We start from the raw sequence: 16,812 nt of genomic DNA, 5'->3' as shown, positions 1-16,812 counted from the left end.
AAAACACGGGGACGTGGCTCACCAGGAGCACTTGCTGATGAGAACATGTCAAACCAAGGTGGTTCTTCCCATTCATGTGAGAGCCTTTCTATTTATTTTCCAAGTACTAGCCAGAGTACCTCACCCTCGTTCTCTGAAGTGTCTGCTCTGCAACGCTGGAGCAGTCAGTGACAAAGGGAAGCTGGTCTCTTCCATCGGTATTCAAGGTAAACCTCTCTGCCCTTGACTGCATCTGAATCACGGCAGACTACATCTGTTGAAATAAAGTTCAAACACTTTACTTAGTGGTTTGACTGGATGAAATAGACTTTGCATTTGAGAGAGGGTTGTTAATTCTGTGTATAAGCTCCTGTTCTTGGCAAGGATGCCGTACAGTACAGGATCTGTGAATGGATCTAGAGTGAATGAAGGACTGTTACAGCTTGACTTCTGTGCATGTCTTCTCATTATTGTATTTAAATGCATATTGTCTAACCTTACTGATACTCAAAAAAGAAAAAGCTGATTAATTCTCTTAAAGGCAGTTTTGCATGTTTCAAATAAAGGCTATATTAAGATACTAACTCTTAAGATGGCAAATTGTAAGGCCAGTTGATCTTAATTGCCTTGTTATGATGGATTTTGGGTAAAATTGTTGAAGGGAATCTGGTTTATTGACCGCTGCATCTCTTCTGAGAAACAGGTTTTGTCTAATTGTTAAAAGCAATTTCCTTTTATGCTAGTAGTAATGACCGCAGTTTAATGAGAGAGTCTTGCTAGAGTCTGCTGACACTTTAAAAAAGTGACTTATGTCTACGAAAGAGATTCGTATACTGTTTTTCACGGTTAAGTATCAGCTGAACTTCCTGTGTGTGGTAGTAAAATCCTAACTTGCCAGAGCTGCTGCAATTGCTTGTGCTGCCAGGAACTCCTGGATCGCTGAGCCCTGTGCCAGGCTGCAGGACTGCCTTCCAGAATTGCCCCGGTAATGCAGAAAGGTGTCATGGAAAAATTTAATGTGGGCTACTGACGGGCAGCTTGATGAAGGCGAAGCTGCAGCAGCAGCCCCTGAACTTGAAGTAGGGGACACTGGGTACAACAGTGGGATCAACAGTTTCCCAAAATGCAGATGAGGCGGGCTTTGCTGCAGCGAATTCATTCAGTTGCGTGGTACGTCCGGCATGTCGGCAAAAAGGGAAAGGTCGATTCTGGATGACCATATGTGCGTAGGACAGCTGAAGATAAGTAACAGCAACTTGCATAGTAGTGCTGCAAAAATATTCCTTACAACGGGTCTTCTGGCTTCATGTTGGGATTTATTTTTCTTTTTAGAGCAGCTAGCATTTGCTTGCTTGTTTGTAAACCAACACTTGTATTCTCAGAGCCAAGTCTTACAGCAATAAAATCATTCAGTGTGCTAAAGCATTTTGTTTTAGTTCAAGCTTCTGATCGGAGACTGCTCCATCCATAGAGGACTTCAGTTTGCTAAGAATAGTACTGAAATGCATGCAGCTCGTAAACTGGCAAGTACCCGTATGGCAGCTTTGAGCTCTCTTTATTACTTTCTGTGCACAGTAGGGCTCTAAACAGATGGTAGACCAGGAGCAGTTCTGTTCTTGTTGAATGCTTACGAAGGATCTTTTTTATGTTGTTTTGGACACTGGTGTATTTGATATCTCACAGAACTGCTTTGCTTTCCATTAGCAGCTCTAGAGCCAAGGAAGGCAATGTTTCGTTTAGATCCCATGCTACCATTTTAGCTGCCTGGCTGCAGAGCAAATTTAAAATGCTTGTCAGCGATGTTAAGACTGTCTGTAATTTGGTGTTCATTCTGTGTTAGCAAATACTTCTGAGGTGTCATAAAACGGACTTTAAAGAAATGACCTGTTCCAATCTAAAAAGTAAGATAGAAGCTAGATCAGAAACATTCCTAATGTAGAAAAACTACTAGGAAGGCTGTTGGCTGTGCGGTTGTCTCCAGCTTTGTGCTTTCTCTAGTTCCAGCAGAAGGCAGCTTGCAGAAAGCCATTCAACAACTCCCCAAATTCTGTTTTGTGAACAGTACAGGTTCTTTATTTTTATTGAGAAACACAAAAATAGACTGATCTTGGTCTGTATGTTTAGCATACATGTGGAAAGATAGGTTTTCTTTCCTATTCCAGTAAATAGTTGGGTATCTTACACTGAATGGAGCAACATCAGAAGGGGTCAACTCCAGAGTGCCCCTTGACATGGCCGTTGTGCACTTCTGATGGGGCTGCGAGGTGTGGGTCTGCGTTTCTGTGGGTCCTTCCTCGTTACCCTCGTTAGTGCCAGGGCATACCGACTTCAAGGCAGAATATACCCTTCTGTTAATGGAAGCTTAGCTGGGTGATGGATCTGCTTCATTTTGTCTTTTCAGTTTATTGTTAGAACAGCTTTCTTTAAATATATCTGAAGTTGTCTGGGAAATGGACCTGTTTGCCCAAATAACCTTTTTTTAAGTCTTCCTGATACTATATAAAAGTTGCCAAGAGCAGTTTGGCGCTGCAGTCAATAGAAAAGAAGTGTTCCAGGGCAGTCTTACTTGAGTGCGTGTTTCTAAATGAATTTTTACGTCTTACAAGAACTTAAAAAAAAAAAATTTCTTTTTTTCAAAAAAATTATTGATTTGAACTACAAAAAAAGTTTATTGGTCATATTGGAAAGGAATCTGTAACTGTGAAGAGAAGGCCTGGTGGACAGAAACAGAGTTTTTATTTGTTCTGTTATGTCATATGTCGCTTTCTTTATCACTGGTTAGTTCATCAATGCTGTTGCATATTTTTCTTCTTCCTGTTCCAAATCCTATATTGAGAACCTCAGACACCCTGTGGGTCAATACTCTGTGAATCATCCTTGAAATAGATTCTAGCGTTGCCTTTCTCTGGTCCTGGCTTCAGCTGAGCTATCCAGTTGTCTTCCATTTCTGAGATGACTTTGACAGTAGCTTACTTTTTCTGATCACATACAAACATCCTGACCAGATATATTAGTAAAACAGCAAAGATAATTCCAAACTAAAATTTATCAGAAAAACGTACCTTTCTGTGTAGGAAACAGTCCTGCTTTTGTAGTAACCTTTTGGAGAAAGGACTTGGTGGGACTCAGTAGAGCTTTTCAGTCTCCTTATGCTCCTGTTTGAATTTCAGTTCTTGAATTCAGAGTACCTATTTATGAATGTGTGACTCTGCTAAAATTGATAGTGAAAAAATGAGTTGGATTTAGTATTTTAGGGCAGATCTGCACGGTGACCTTTTCAGATCTTGCCAAACAACTTTTTGTTGTGGTGGAGGAGGGACGTGAATGGAGGGTTTTAGGAGCCGTAGAGAATATGAAGCCCTGGTTTTAGATGTTCATTTCTAATTATCTGTTTTGGTCTACTTAATACAGATGAAGAGCTTCTTAACTGACAGCTATGATTTTAGGCTTAATTTACTGTGAAATGGATGTTCAAAGAGTAGTTTGGATTTCTGTTTTACAGCTATGCAAGGAATTTTTTGCAAGCTACTCGCATAAGGAGGGACTTGGAGCTTTCGGATATATTGTGTTCTGCTTGCAAACATGAAGAATTCTACGTAAACCAAATGCATTTAATCTTCTCGAAACACTCTTAAAGGAGAACGTAAAACTCAAAGAGATTAATCTGAAAATTAAACTATGCATTTGATAAGTTAGCTGAGCTTTAGACATCTAACAAGTATGTGTTAATTTAAAATAATTACATAAAAGTCAATGTCACTGTGTTTTCACTTTTCTTTTGGGTTCTAGGCAAAGTGCTTCATGGATTTCAAAGCTGGAGGTACATTATGTCACATTCTTGGTGCTGCTTACAAATATAAGAATGAACAGGGCTGGTAAGTTTTTATTTTTGATTTATACACCTTTTGCATGAAATTAAGCACATGAAATGCCTATGCAAACTACTTAAAAGTTTAATACTTGCTGGAGATTTGGGTAGGCAAGGGAGTTGGAGATGGGAAGAGGAAATTTTTTTCCTGTTTTGCTGATGGTAGCTTTTTTAAGACACACCCCCACACTTCTAAATTTAAAGATAAGTTGTCCAAGCTTAAGGTCTTGAGCCTGTAGGTTAGGAGTTAATTACAAGTTGAGGGTCTTGAGCCTGTAGGTTAGGAGTTAATTACAAGCTTGAGGCTTTTTTTTTTTTGCCATTTACTTGCTGTATGACTGAGCAAATTAACCAGTGTCTTAGAATCGCTGTTTCCCATCTATAAGGTGTAAATCTTTGTTACTGTATTGAGTATAGGGTTTAGTTACAGTTGGGAAAACATGAAGCATTGTATGGATACTAATAAATGCTCAGTTTTCCATTGCTTATCAATCTCTGTAAATGGGGAGCATAAGTGGCTAGAAACATGGCCCATGTAGCTATTGACACTAGTATTAAAACTATTCATGTGACATCCCAGTAGTGCTTTGACCTGTGTGTTTCTAAGTTATAATCCTCTTTCCAAGACAGCAGTAGCATGAATTACTATATTTGAGAACACTGGAAAAAATCCGAGGATGAAAAGTAAGCAGAGATTATTCTTGTACATGAATTTAAATAGTTTCTGATCTGATGTTGTGCAGACCTGTAACAGCATTGCTGGAATTGATTGTGTTTCTGTTACCCACAAGAGCAAATTAAAAGGCAAAAATAAAGTTGTTTTAGTATGGTGGTTGTTTTTAGGAGTTTATACTCATATCAGCTAAATGGGTATCTGAGGTGGGTATATCAGAGAACTGGTATGAGTAAGCTGCTGTCAGGCTTTTTCCTACTCCAATATTGCCAACACCTAGGATATGATACATGTTTGTAGTGTTCTGTGTGGTGTATCTAAGGAGTGTCTTGCTACCTCTTCACCTTAAGATAAAGTGGCTCCTACTTCATGAACATTTAAACATTCCAATTTTTTCCAAACAAATTTAGTTTTCAGTCATTGAAATTTGTCAGCAAAACTCTGATATGTGATTGCCTCTTCTCTTCTCACTCTCTTGCTGATTCCTCAAAACTAGTGTGGGTAGTGTCTTGTGTTTGTGCATGTGGGATGTAGAGGGAAGTAATACTTGAATTTAACTCTGAGGATCAGACTTAGAGCTTGGAATGTATCCTTCACTGACTCAACCAAATAATATGTGGTGTTTTGCCTGAAATATGATTTTATTTTTTTTAATGGTATGCATTGTCGCTCTTGCTTAACCTGTTTGTGAATGATCTGTCTTATAGGAGAAGTACCTTTCCTCGTCATAATAGGTATGTCTGAAAAATGCACTTATCCAGTGCAGCTGGACATACCTTGTCTATCACTGCAATTCCAGTAGTTGTTTGCTAAAACCTGTCAGAGGGTATCAGTTAAACTAAGGATAGGAAGAATTAGTATTACTATTTTATCTAAATGGGCAACTAAAAAAAAGTGCTATTTCTTAATATATTGACGTGCTTTTCTTAAAGTATGGGTTTCAAAAGCAGGCAGGAATTTGGAGACCTGTGTAGCATTAAATGAATACGTAATGCAGATTTCAGGCAACCAAATGTAAAAATTTTGGTCCAACTTCAATGCCTTAAGTGTCTTTGTTTCATAGGTACTGAAGACTTTATTAGGTGGCTAGGTTAGTTTGTGTTTATTTGGCATTTATCTTCCTTCACTTCCTTAAAACGATTACGTTTGTTCTTAATGCATATATATGTTTTGAATACAGACTCTGAAGCTGTCAATGGCTGAATACTGGAGAACTGGCTTGATCTTGGCTCTTCAAATCCTATGTATTATAGGTGTAAAATACTTTACTAAATTGTGTTGTGCAGTGAACTGACAGACTTACTAATTACTGGCTGTACTTCTAGAAGTCAGCATAAACTTTTCAACATGCACAACACTATTTAAAAAGGTCATAAATTTCTTTTAAAATTGAAGGACAATTCTAATAAATATGCCAGAATATTATCTTTAACTTGTTTGCCATGTCTTTAGTGTGAAGGGAGGAGTCTGTACTACTGCTTTAGGATAAAAGCCATCATTCACTAATAGACAATATTTCTAGTGCTGCCAAACACTACAGCATATTTATGCAGTACCACCTGTATGGGCAACTTCTTTCTGAAAAATGCTAGAGAGCTTCAAGTGAAGAAAAACATGGTGGTCTCAGCTGAAGTGTCCTTGTTTAATTTAGTAGTGTAATATTGATGTGATGCCATCCTTGTGTGGTAATGGGTTTTGTGACTAAAAATCAACCTTGCTTTGGTTTACCTTCATTGTGTATTTATAAAGTTTAAAAATTGATTTGATGTGTTACTGGAAACAAGCATGTGTTTAAAAGAAGCTGTCATTAGATACAGGCACAGGAATGAATTCTTGTATTTTAAGTTGGGGTGTTGACTTAAAGCATATCAGTCACTGCATGGTAATTATGTGCATGGCTTTTTCACTGTGTTAAGTGTACAGGGTACTTTTTATTTTATATGCTGAAATCCCTTTTGCCAGTATTACCACTCCTGAACACCAACTCCAGTTAAGAGTGTTTTCAGACTCTAGCAACAGCTTTTCCCAAAACTTGGGAGGTACAGAAGTGCATCAGACAGTGTTTTACATCTAAGAGTCAACAACCTGATTACCTAAACATATTATCGTGCTTTGGAAAAGGCTGAATTCTTAAGGATCAGGCCCAAATCTGTTTGAGACGCTCCTACAGCACTGCTTACCCTGACTGGTGGTGATGAGCCTGCATGATAGTGCCGGTGCAGATACCGGTGGGTGCTGAACTTGGCGAGGGACTGGCGTTAGTGCCGTTATTGTCCCACCTCTCAGGTTCTTGGGGGTCACCATTCAAATTCTTCATTTGAGTTGATTGATCCATGACTTCTGAATACGTGTGCGGTTCAGGTGGATGTGGCAGAATGCCTTTGGGGGGGGGGCTCTTGTGGTTCTTCCCAGCAGGAAGTCTCAGATTTTGTGTTATCCCCCCCATTTCTGATACACACTTAAATCTGCATTGTTATTTCAAGAATTTTTATTACTTTGTCAATGAAATAGAAAACTTTAAAAGTACCACAGTCCAATAAAGACGATCATAAAATGCTTACGTGGATTATTAGCTACCCGTATGCTGGGGAGGGTGGGGGTGGGGGGCTCTTTTCAAATAGGTAAGTAGTTTAGAAAGTCTCAGGCAGGTGAATTGCTGTGTTTTTCCTGGATTAGAATCTGGGACTGGTGTATGGGCGCAACTAGAAGTAAGAGAAACATGAAAGCTTGTTCATGAATTTTCTCATCAAGTTGTTGAAATCCATCGTAAGCATTTGATTATGTTTCTGTTTAATTATCCTTTGTGACTGTAGTGGAATGCTCAACCCTGCTACAGGGTTTTGTTGGACAATGTCAACCTTCATTTTTCCTAAACATTTCACAAATTGGTTGCATTTTGTTGATTTGGTTCATCGTGATTTTTCTTGCTTGTGAGGGCTGCCAAGTGAAGAAAAAATATTTGTGATTGTGCTTTAAGTGTTCTTATGTAGCTACCATGATACACTGTTTTTTATGTGGAACGTGAAAGATTCTTGACTGCTGAATGTGGGAGAGTTGAATTCAATATTTTTGAATAATTTTCCTTAACAGGCGGAGGTTTGACCTGCAGAATCCATCCCGAATGGATCGAAATGTGGAGATGTTCATGAACATTGAGAAAACACTAGTGCAGGCAAGAAACTCATACACAAAACTATGTGTTCGCATGCTCAGGGGAAGGGATTCACTTGTTTTTTGTGTACCTCAGTTGTCACCTACTGAAGAGTTTCATCCTGGACTTCTGTAGGAATATTATACCCTTCCCTCCCTCTCCTACCCGTTTTAGTCACAATTCCATGTTATCGCTTGAAAACTTCAGAATGTTTTCACTGATATTCTGTGGATATGCGTAGGGTGAGAAACAGCTGTTTGTGAGGTAGGAGAAAGCATCCCGTGTGTCTCTGTCTTCCTGTGAAAGTAGCACCCTTAGGATTGAGTAACTAGTTCTGTACATATCATTCAGTTGCTGACTTTCTTGAGATTCCCAGCTTGATGCAAGTTTGTCTTTTTTCAGGGTTAGGGTACATTTTAGACTCTTTCGCTTGCTTTATCAAACAAGTTACTACCAGAAGAGAGCAGATAATAACCCTATGGAATCTAATTTGAAGTTAAATTTTCTTAACTGCTGTGTGTGAATAACAGAATATTTTTTTTTCCAAACTCTAAAACCAAGCTCAGTGTATAATATAGTCAAGATATAAGTTTCAGGTAGTTGTCAAAAATGGAAATAGGAGGAAGGACGTCAAAAAGGAACAATACTTCTATTATAAAAAACTATTGCCATTGTATGGTGGTTTCAATACATAATAGATTACATGTTAAAATTCAAAATTAAATGAATGTATACCTGTCAATATTGTAGAAATAAATGAATCTGCATGTCGGTGCAACAGGACAGATTCAGATTTGGAAGGTGACACGCAGGGGACTTAAATTCCCTTTCAAGTAAAGTCTTCCAGAGCCTGTAAAAATTTTTTTGACATCAAAGATGATGTTTCCATTAAAGATGCTGTTGTGAAAGCAGGAACGTGAGAACATCTGGGTTGGGTCACGTTCCCTTTATCTGTGATAATGTTTCCGACAGAGATAACAGCAGATCTGCAGTGACCAGAAAGAAACCCAGGATAAGACTTTGGTGGGGAGGTGTGCAAAGGAAATGTTGCTGTCATAGGGGTTTCTGGAGCTAGAGTTAGTGTGCCGTGTCACAAGCTGATACATGTTCTTTTTGAGCTTTTTCAAGCATTGGTGATCTTAATAGAATTTTTTTGTTTTATGTCACAGGTGGCCTACTAATTTCTTATTTAACTTCCTATTCTTTCCACTAGAACAATTGTCTGAGCAGACCGACCATCTACCTCATTCCAGATATAGAATTGAAGTTGGCTAATAAATTGAAGGATATTGTCAAACGTCACCAGGTAACTGTTAAATGCTTTGTCAGTTGTAAGATAAAATGTATTTGCCTGACTTACCAGTTACATGTGGATTGTGCCTGACAACACAAGGCAGCAGCAGCAAGTCACTTAAGACCAGAAGTTCACCATTTGTAAGATGCCATTCGTAGTTATCCTCACATGGAGATTGAATCATAACTTTGTTCGAAAAGTAAATCCGAAATTGCTATTGAAGTGAACAGTAGTTACAGTGTCTCAATGAGTTGGCTGCAGGCCCTAGCTGATTTAGTGTTGAATACCTACTTATATAAAGCAGAAGCTCACTGTTTGTCCAAATCTGAGACCAAAGAAGGTAGGGTGTAATATAGGTGTTCTAGGTACATGGGGACAGCATCAGCCAGCTTTAATTGTAAAATGATCGCTGCCTTTTTTGCTTTATTTTAGTTGCTTTTTTTCTTGCTTGTGCTGAACAGAACGCAAGCAACAATGGTCTCTTGCTTGTTAGGTAGTCAGTGTATTTCCAACAGAGTCAGCATCTTGCCATTGCAATTTAATATACTAAATAGTGAACTGAACAAGATTGATAGCTTCATCTCTTAAAAATGTAAACAGTCTTTTCAGTTGTCTTGGGAGAAATATCCTGGAATGTGAACTCTAGATGGTCTGATAGCCTTTTGTGTTATGATAATTCATGGCTATAGCCAAAGTAAACCATTTCTTTTCCGGTTTAAATGTATTTCCTGTGTTGTTGTTATGAACCATCGTTGCAACTTCAGTTTTGTAATTTTTCACAACTTAATTGTTCAGCTGACTCAGGATGCTTGCTATTGCTTAAATTGGAGTTAATGATTCAATATTCCTTTCATAAAGGAATTCTATAGTGAACTCAAAGCATGCTAGATCCATGAATGATTTAAGGGACTTGTAAAGCAGGCCACTTTGTCTCTAAAGGGATGTGAAGAACTGAAAACAGAGATTGTCCCTAATTCTGCTTTTTGGGCTGCCTTCCTTTGCCCTGCCTCTGAATTCTCATCTTGTATTTGTGTTGCTACCTGTGCGGGTTTTTGGTTGTTTTTTTTAACCCTGTGTTGTCATCTTTCCTCTACCCCATCCCTAGTACCTGTAGCTCCCTCCTCTCTGGTGTTTCCAACTTCTGACTGCAGCCTGTGCAGAAGAGTTGCATATCTCTTGTCCCAGCACAGTGCTAGTATGATCTCTGGGCTTATAAAAAGAGGTGTCAGTAAGATGTTTGTTCTCTCTGCTGATGACGGTGCTGTTACTGTTTCTGGTAGTCACGCTTCTGTTTTTCTTTATAAATGTTGAGAATTCTTTTGAGAAGAGCCAGAGTAATAATTTAGGAACGTGAAAGCGGGTAATGAGTGAGATTTAGCATTTATATCTATCTGCTTCGAGAAAAGTGTTTTGCCAGTAGAGAACTCTTCCATCTTGTTATGTCTTTATCTTCCAGTTACATTCAGTTTAGCAGAGGCAGGGAATAAGCCTTACAATCTACTTAAATCTTTCAGAAAGCTGTTTTAATGTAGAGTTATCCATCCGTTTGTTTTCAGTTAAGATAGCATTTAAGAGAGACTTCCTGTTCATCTATTGTGTATTTGTTTTTTTAAAGCTCCATAGGAGATAGATAAATCTTACTGATCTGATTCACAAAGCTCAGATTAGATAGCTGGAGAAGCGTCTTTAGCTCATGGGGAATGAAGGGAGAATTTCCATTATTGTTCCTTAAACAGTTTGCAGGTTCTTCAGTCAAGCCAGGGTTCTTTCCTTCCCCTTCGAATGCTTTGAAATTACTCTTACTTTCCAGCTTTCTTTTTTGCTGTTGCTCGGAGCACCTCCTTTTCCTTTACCCTGTTCTATGAACTCTTGTTGGTGTGGGAGCTCTTGCCCTTCAGCCCCTGATATCAGAGTAGTCTCCAAATATTGCTACCATAATGCAATGCAACTTCATGCTTTTTTAATTTTCCTCTTTTTGATGCTGTCTTCTAAGTTGTTTGCATATTGTTGGATGTAACCTATCCCATGTGCTCTTAAGTCCTTTAAATAAATCTGTCAAGTATTTATGGAATGTAAATTTTGAATAACATTTTCATACAAACTGTTCCAAAACATAATTCCTCTTCAGAAGTCTGCAGACTGTGAATTTCTGCTGCCCTTGGAAATGACTCTTTGTATATGGAAACTGGAGGTGTTTCTGCAGCGTGTGGGAGAATCCTTATGGTTCTCCATGTGAGGCAAGCACAGGGTTTTCTTGACTGGCCACACTAAGCAGTGTTACGTATTTATTTAATAGATACCTAATTATGTAGTAGAATTTTCTTGCATGATAATGTAGGTCCAGTAGGAATACAATTATGGCCTGTACTCATATGTAGAGAACTTGCTTTATGTACCACTCTGTGGCATCTGCATAAGGGTGAGAAGTACATCTGTTCCTTCTCATATGTCAAGAAAATGATGTCCTAAACCAGCAAGAAGAAAAAGTATTCTGGTGTTTGAATATTTGACAACAGTAGTATCATGTTAGTGTATTTCTGATCTATTCCCTTTGCTCTATGATTTAGGAGGCTTTTTTGAAAGAATGGCTGTTTATGCTGTCTTTTGACATACAGCCTTTCTTGAATACTAAGGATGTTCTACTCAAGGCAGCCATTTCTAGTTAAGTTTCTCATAGACTTTATCTTATGTAAATCGTCTTGGACCAAAATGTGTACTTAGTGGAAAAAAGTTGCAGATGCTTCCTTACAGAGTATTCGCCAATAGGTTGGTATGAACTGATAGTGGAACAATTTACGATGAAAGTTGGGGCAGAAGGAACTAGGAGGAGGAAGGATTTGAGATGAAAAGATCAAGAGATGACAAAGTAGTTTGGCAGCAGTCTTAAAATTGACACTTCTTAGAGGTGGTATTCTTTGTTGCATTGAAGTTAGCTTTGAATACTTCTAGGTTGCATGGGATATGGGTACAAAGAAGCAGCCGAGAAGTTTGGGGTAATGTGTTGAAGGTTTCTCATGCAGTTTCTTCTCTTCTTCTACCTTTCCCGCAGGGAACAGTAACTGAAGAGAAATCAAAGGCTACCCACCATGTTTATCCAAGTCCTACCTCAATGGATGATGGTAAAGTTGCTTTCCAATTTTTAAGTGGAAATAGTCTTGTAACTAAATTCCGTTAGCACTTACGGGAGCTTTTGCACAGATGCAGAATGTTCCTAGCCTGTTCCTGAGAGCCACTGGAAAAGTATTTCTAGGATTAACAACTCCAAATAAAATTATGTCCTGCTTCTAACTATTGGGTGTAACATTCACATTTTTAATTGATGCAACATTTTCAGATTAAGGTGTGTAATGCTGCCTACTCTTCAGTGATTGCGTTGGAAATTGAGATATTATTTATTGTTGAATGCAGATATTTTGTTTGTCCCAAATAACTTGCAGGCTGAAGAGCAGCAAAGTTAATGGACTGGAAGAACTTAAAAAATAAATTAACTTAGATTTAAATTTAGAAGTAAGGATAATGAAAGTAGGGGGCTTAAAACTAAAGTTTCCATTAATTTTTTTTTTCTTCCATTGCTTTCTTGGTGTCCCCCAGTATGTAAGTATGGGTCAAATTGTTGAGTAAAACATTATTAGGAATCAACTACATGTAGGAGAGGTAGCATAGATGCTAAAGTAAATGAGAATCAAAAAACTTTTTGCAGTGTTCTCGTTTTTCCAGGAGACAGGTTGGGAATGCTGATACGTATCATTGCAGGTGGTTTGGCAAGGTGGATACTGTAACAAGCAGACCTGATAAATTGGAGATTGTTGGCTTTATTATAATGCAGTCTGCCTCTATATGAAGCACATAGGTTCCACAAAAGCAATTTAACAGCTGTATCCTTCAGCAAATCACAAAAAAAAGCTCCTAATTTTATTACCTTAAATACATTTAAATGTCTAGTGGATCGTCTGAGTTTCACTGACAGAAATAAGCTTTTTCTGATACGCCCTGGCGTCTGATGGCCACTAGATGGAAGTGTTCACTCCTGTATAGGAACAATCATGGATTGTTTGTCCTCTGGTGCTTGTCTGTGTTCTGTACTTCAGGTAATCTCATGCCTAGCCACAGGTTTGTATTTATGTTTAACCACTTCAGGCTCTCAGAAGAGGGTTGAGCATAGTAGGTCCCATCTGTCTTGTAGTCAGTGAACATGCAGATGTGCTAGACAGAGCTCTCTTAACCCCTGATTATACTAAGATGAGAAGACAGCCATAAATTCAAGCAGTGTAACTCTATACAGGTTCAGATTCTCAGGATTTCTCTTTTAATGCTGCTCTGGACTATATTCTTCATATTTGAGTTGCAGGGGGTAGGTTATTGCATTGTGTCAGATGTGCAGTTTAAAAGAAAAAAAAAAACCTTTAAAACAGCAGTCAGACTGAGCATATGCCTTATTGCAAAATCAGCAAAGTATTAGTGTTACTCAGTAAGTCTGTATTAACTTGAAGTCCTTGTTAGCACTGCTGTGAAAGAAGAAAGTTGAAATCCAAGTTTTGTTAGACTCCTGGAAGTTTTTTGTTAAAATCTGTTTCACCACCACCCCTTGCCCTGATATTCTTCCTTCAAAACTCTATTGTTTTTTCAAATACTTGTTGAGAGTAGAGTTTAGTACTGGGAAGAGGGTCTTTTGCAATAAATGTAAATCAATAGAAGGAGTTAATGAGGGGATTCAGATGTCTAACAAGGATATACAAAGACAGAGGGGAAATACTTACCGCTTGACAAGAAAGCATTTTGGGAGAAGCTTAGTCTTTTTGTTTATACAGAGATTTTTTAAAAAAGTGACAGATTGGAGCATGTGTGTCTCTCTCGATGTTATTTCTGCTGTCTTTACTGAGTGTCCTCTTGGAGGATTTGCTCTGTTCCATTCTGAGTTCCAGTCCCAAATGGCCAAGGAGTTTGGGAGATGAGATGGGACAAGATGAGCTGGCAGAGGATAGTGCTTCCACCTGTCAGCCAGAAATGCCTCTTGCTTCTGTTGAGAAACAGATGACTGTTCCAGGCCTCTTTGGATCTTAATCTGGAGTGTGTTAGGCTATGAATGTATGTGGCCAGGAAAGGAAACATAATAATTCTTAGCATTAAAATGACTTTACTAATGTAACATCTGTGTAGTATGCAGGCAGAGCACGTGCATGTTTAGACATGGCAAAGATAATGCAGGCAAGTGTATCACTGTGGCAGGCCGGGCCATTGTAATTGCACTACAGGAGACTCTGATAAGAGATGATTGCAGTAACTTTACTGTGGAAAAGCAAAATAGTGTTTAATGTGCTTTACAATCTGAATCTGATGCTAGATCTCTTTCCCCTTTGCAGATGAATGGCTGAGACCTGTGATGAAAAAAGACAAGCAGGTGCTGGTACACTGGGGCTTTTTTCCAGACAGGTAAAGAAAGGTGGGGGAAGAATGCAGACCCCACATCTTAGTGAAGTTTGTTGAAGTAAAAATCTTGATTAAAACTCGCAAGTAGGAAAATCCATGTCCTTAAACAAACTGTTCCTTTCACTTACTGAGTCTTACCTCTCCTGATAGCAGTGCTCTGTGGTTATCAGTAGTGAACCTGCATGGGGAGCGTCCCAGCTGTGTGGCCTACAACTATGCTCTTTTCTCGTTATGCAGAATGACAGGCTCAGACCTATCTCACGCTGGCTCGTCTAAAAATTTAACCCAAATATACAGTACTGCATTCCTATTGTTTTGATTCTGAATGATTGTACATTGCTGTTCATATTACGAGACAAGCAGTGGTTGTCTTATGGAGTATAACCATGCAATAATTTAGTATTGCTACCATTTATCTCAATGTCCAAAGCTTGAAAAGACTTACCAGTGATTTAAAACCGAAATATGCATACCTATCCATGATACTGGCAGGTGGGCGAAATTAGAAAAGGAGAGTTTGTTTTTCTGCAGAGTCAGTAGTAAGGTTGCAAATTGAACCAGGCTTTCAAAGAGCAGAGTGAGCCTTTCCATAAAGTTAGTAAGACTTCAAAGCCAAAAGGGAGAACTTCTAGTCACCTAGTTCAACTTTCTTCAACAAAGAGATTTCACTCCATGGGTTGCCTTCAATCAAGTGCGAGTGACTGTTGAAAGCATGTATTTGAGAAAGCTGACCTATATTGTTAGAAGGTGCTAAAAGATAGCGTACGTACTGTTGGTAATGTAAATGTATTTGTAATAACTGGTTTCTGAGTCCAGGTTTTGGAAAACTCAAAAGATTGATAACCCAGCATTGACTTCTATTTAAATAACTTTTTCAGGGTACTAAAATCTGCTCTGCTGTGCATGCATAGAATTTTCAGGAACCATATGCATATTTCAGTGGAAGAGAGCAAACAACAATGACACTTAAGTCTATTTCTTCATATAGATGAAGAACCTTTAAATATTTTTATATTTATACCATATCAGTTGACTCCATGTGTGTGTATATGTATTTATAAATATCAGTATAAACATGAGGAATGCTATATACACATCTTTTCTTGCATATGACTTATTCTAGCTGCTCAGTACATGCATGGTGTTGATTACAAAGTATTTTGGCTTTTGCTGTTACTGAGTGCAGTTTCTTAGCATTTATAAATAGGCTTTTGAGGGAATAGCATGTGTAAAAGTGAATGTAAGAAATGGATTCTACAGCAGTAGGGATTGAAGGAGAGGATGCATACTCCTTTCTTCTAGGAATCCAGTATCTCTTGCTTTAAACTCGTAAGAACAGAAACAAGTTAATTAACTTAATGCCAGGGTTTGAACAAGTGACTCAAAAACTGCGTTTATACCCCTGAATCTAGAGAGTAGACTTGCAATTTTAAGCTGTAGCTGGCTTCACTGAGCTGGCTTTTAAATTCAGAAAGTTAAGAATGTGCATTAAATGACCCCTCCCTTTTCAGTGTGTCCTATTTCTATAGTAGAAACCAGTAATTATTGCTTTAACATTTCACTGTGTGGAAAAAACTTTACTATTCTACCCCAGCGATACAATTTGCACATGTCAAAATTGCTGAATAAAATTCCTGCTGGTGATCTTTCTGGATGAACAGCCCAGGGGACCAATTTTGTTTTCTCTTGACTCCTCTCATTAGCTATGACACTTGGGTTCATGCCAATGAAATAGATGCTGAAATTGAGGATCCTCCAATTCCTGAAAAGCCATGGAAGGTAAGTCTCTCTTAAACAGTTTCCCAAAGTTACTGTATTGGTATAGCTCATGCTCAGGTGCTACTAGATAGATATTTTAATGTGCAGCTGAGTAACAATGGCTGTATTTCCATATATATGGAAAAGCAGAGTGATATTTCTAGAGCCGTAATGAAAATGTCTAAAACATTGCTTTGGTCTGGGGAGGAATGCTGTTGAAAAAGTACTTTAATTTGTGAGTGAGAAGGACAGGCTTATGCATCTCTGATAGCGCCAAAATTACCATATTTATTTTGGCCTGACTTGAGGTGTTTTTTAAAGGTAAGTCCTTCCCTTACTGCTGAAGTGCAGCCATCTCTCGGATGGAACCTGACAACTCATTAGAAGGCATAATGGCATTGTACAGTGTTTAAGGAGAGGAAGTGGGGAAAAATACGATATCCTCATGATGGTTTTTGAAGAATATTGTTAGAGAAAACAACTGTCAGGTTACAAACCTGAGATTACCACACAAGTATTACAGGGCTTAAAACATATTTTGTGTGCAGAAAGTTCATCTTTTTCTATAATACAGAAATGGCCAAAAAATATTAGGAGTTAGATAATATGGAAGTTAAGAAGCTGCTTTAGGAGAAAAAATCTGAATTTTTGACGTTTGCGGT

At 38.3% G+C, this 16,812-nt stretch overlaps 1 protein-coding gene across 2 annotated transcripts in view; it reads left to right on the top strand.

Annotated features, from left to right (window-relative positions):
* Positions 1-16,812, top strand: part of SMARCC1 (SWI/SNF related, matrix associated, actin dependent regulator of chromatin subfamily c member 1) — a 91,558-nt gene that overhangs the window by 9,690 nt on the left and 65,056 nt on the right. For both annotated transcript variants that reach the window (XM_052809156.1, XM_052809150.1), the window contains 6 exons: positions 3,769-3,854; positions 7,611-7,692; positions 8,885-8,977; positions 12,015-12,084; positions 14,326-14,395; positions 16,096-16,171. In XM_052809156.1, the coding sequence (XP_052665116.1) occupies positions 3,781-3,854; positions 7,611-7,692; positions 8,885-8,977; positions 12,015-12,084; positions 14,326-14,395; positions 16,096-16,171 (465 nt within the window). In that variant the 5' untranslated portion in view covers positions 3,769-3,780. The remainder of the gene's footprint in view (positions 1-3,768; positions 3,855-7,610; positions 7,693-8,884; positions 8,978-12,014; positions 12,085-14,325; positions 14,396-16,095; positions 16,172-16,812) is intronic.

The sequence above is a fragment of the Harpia harpyja genome, chromosome 1 (assembly GCF_026419915.1).
Source record: "Harpia harpyja isolate bHarHar1 chromosome 1, bHarHar1 primary haplotype, whole genome shotgun sequence".
NCBI classification, from domain to species: domain Eukaryota; kingdom Metazoa; phylum Chordata; class Aves; order Accipitriformes; family Accipitridae; genus Harpia; species Harpia harpyja.
The sequence above is the reverse complement of the archived record's forward strand: the minus strand, read 5'-3'. Positions and strand labels throughout refer to the sequence as shown.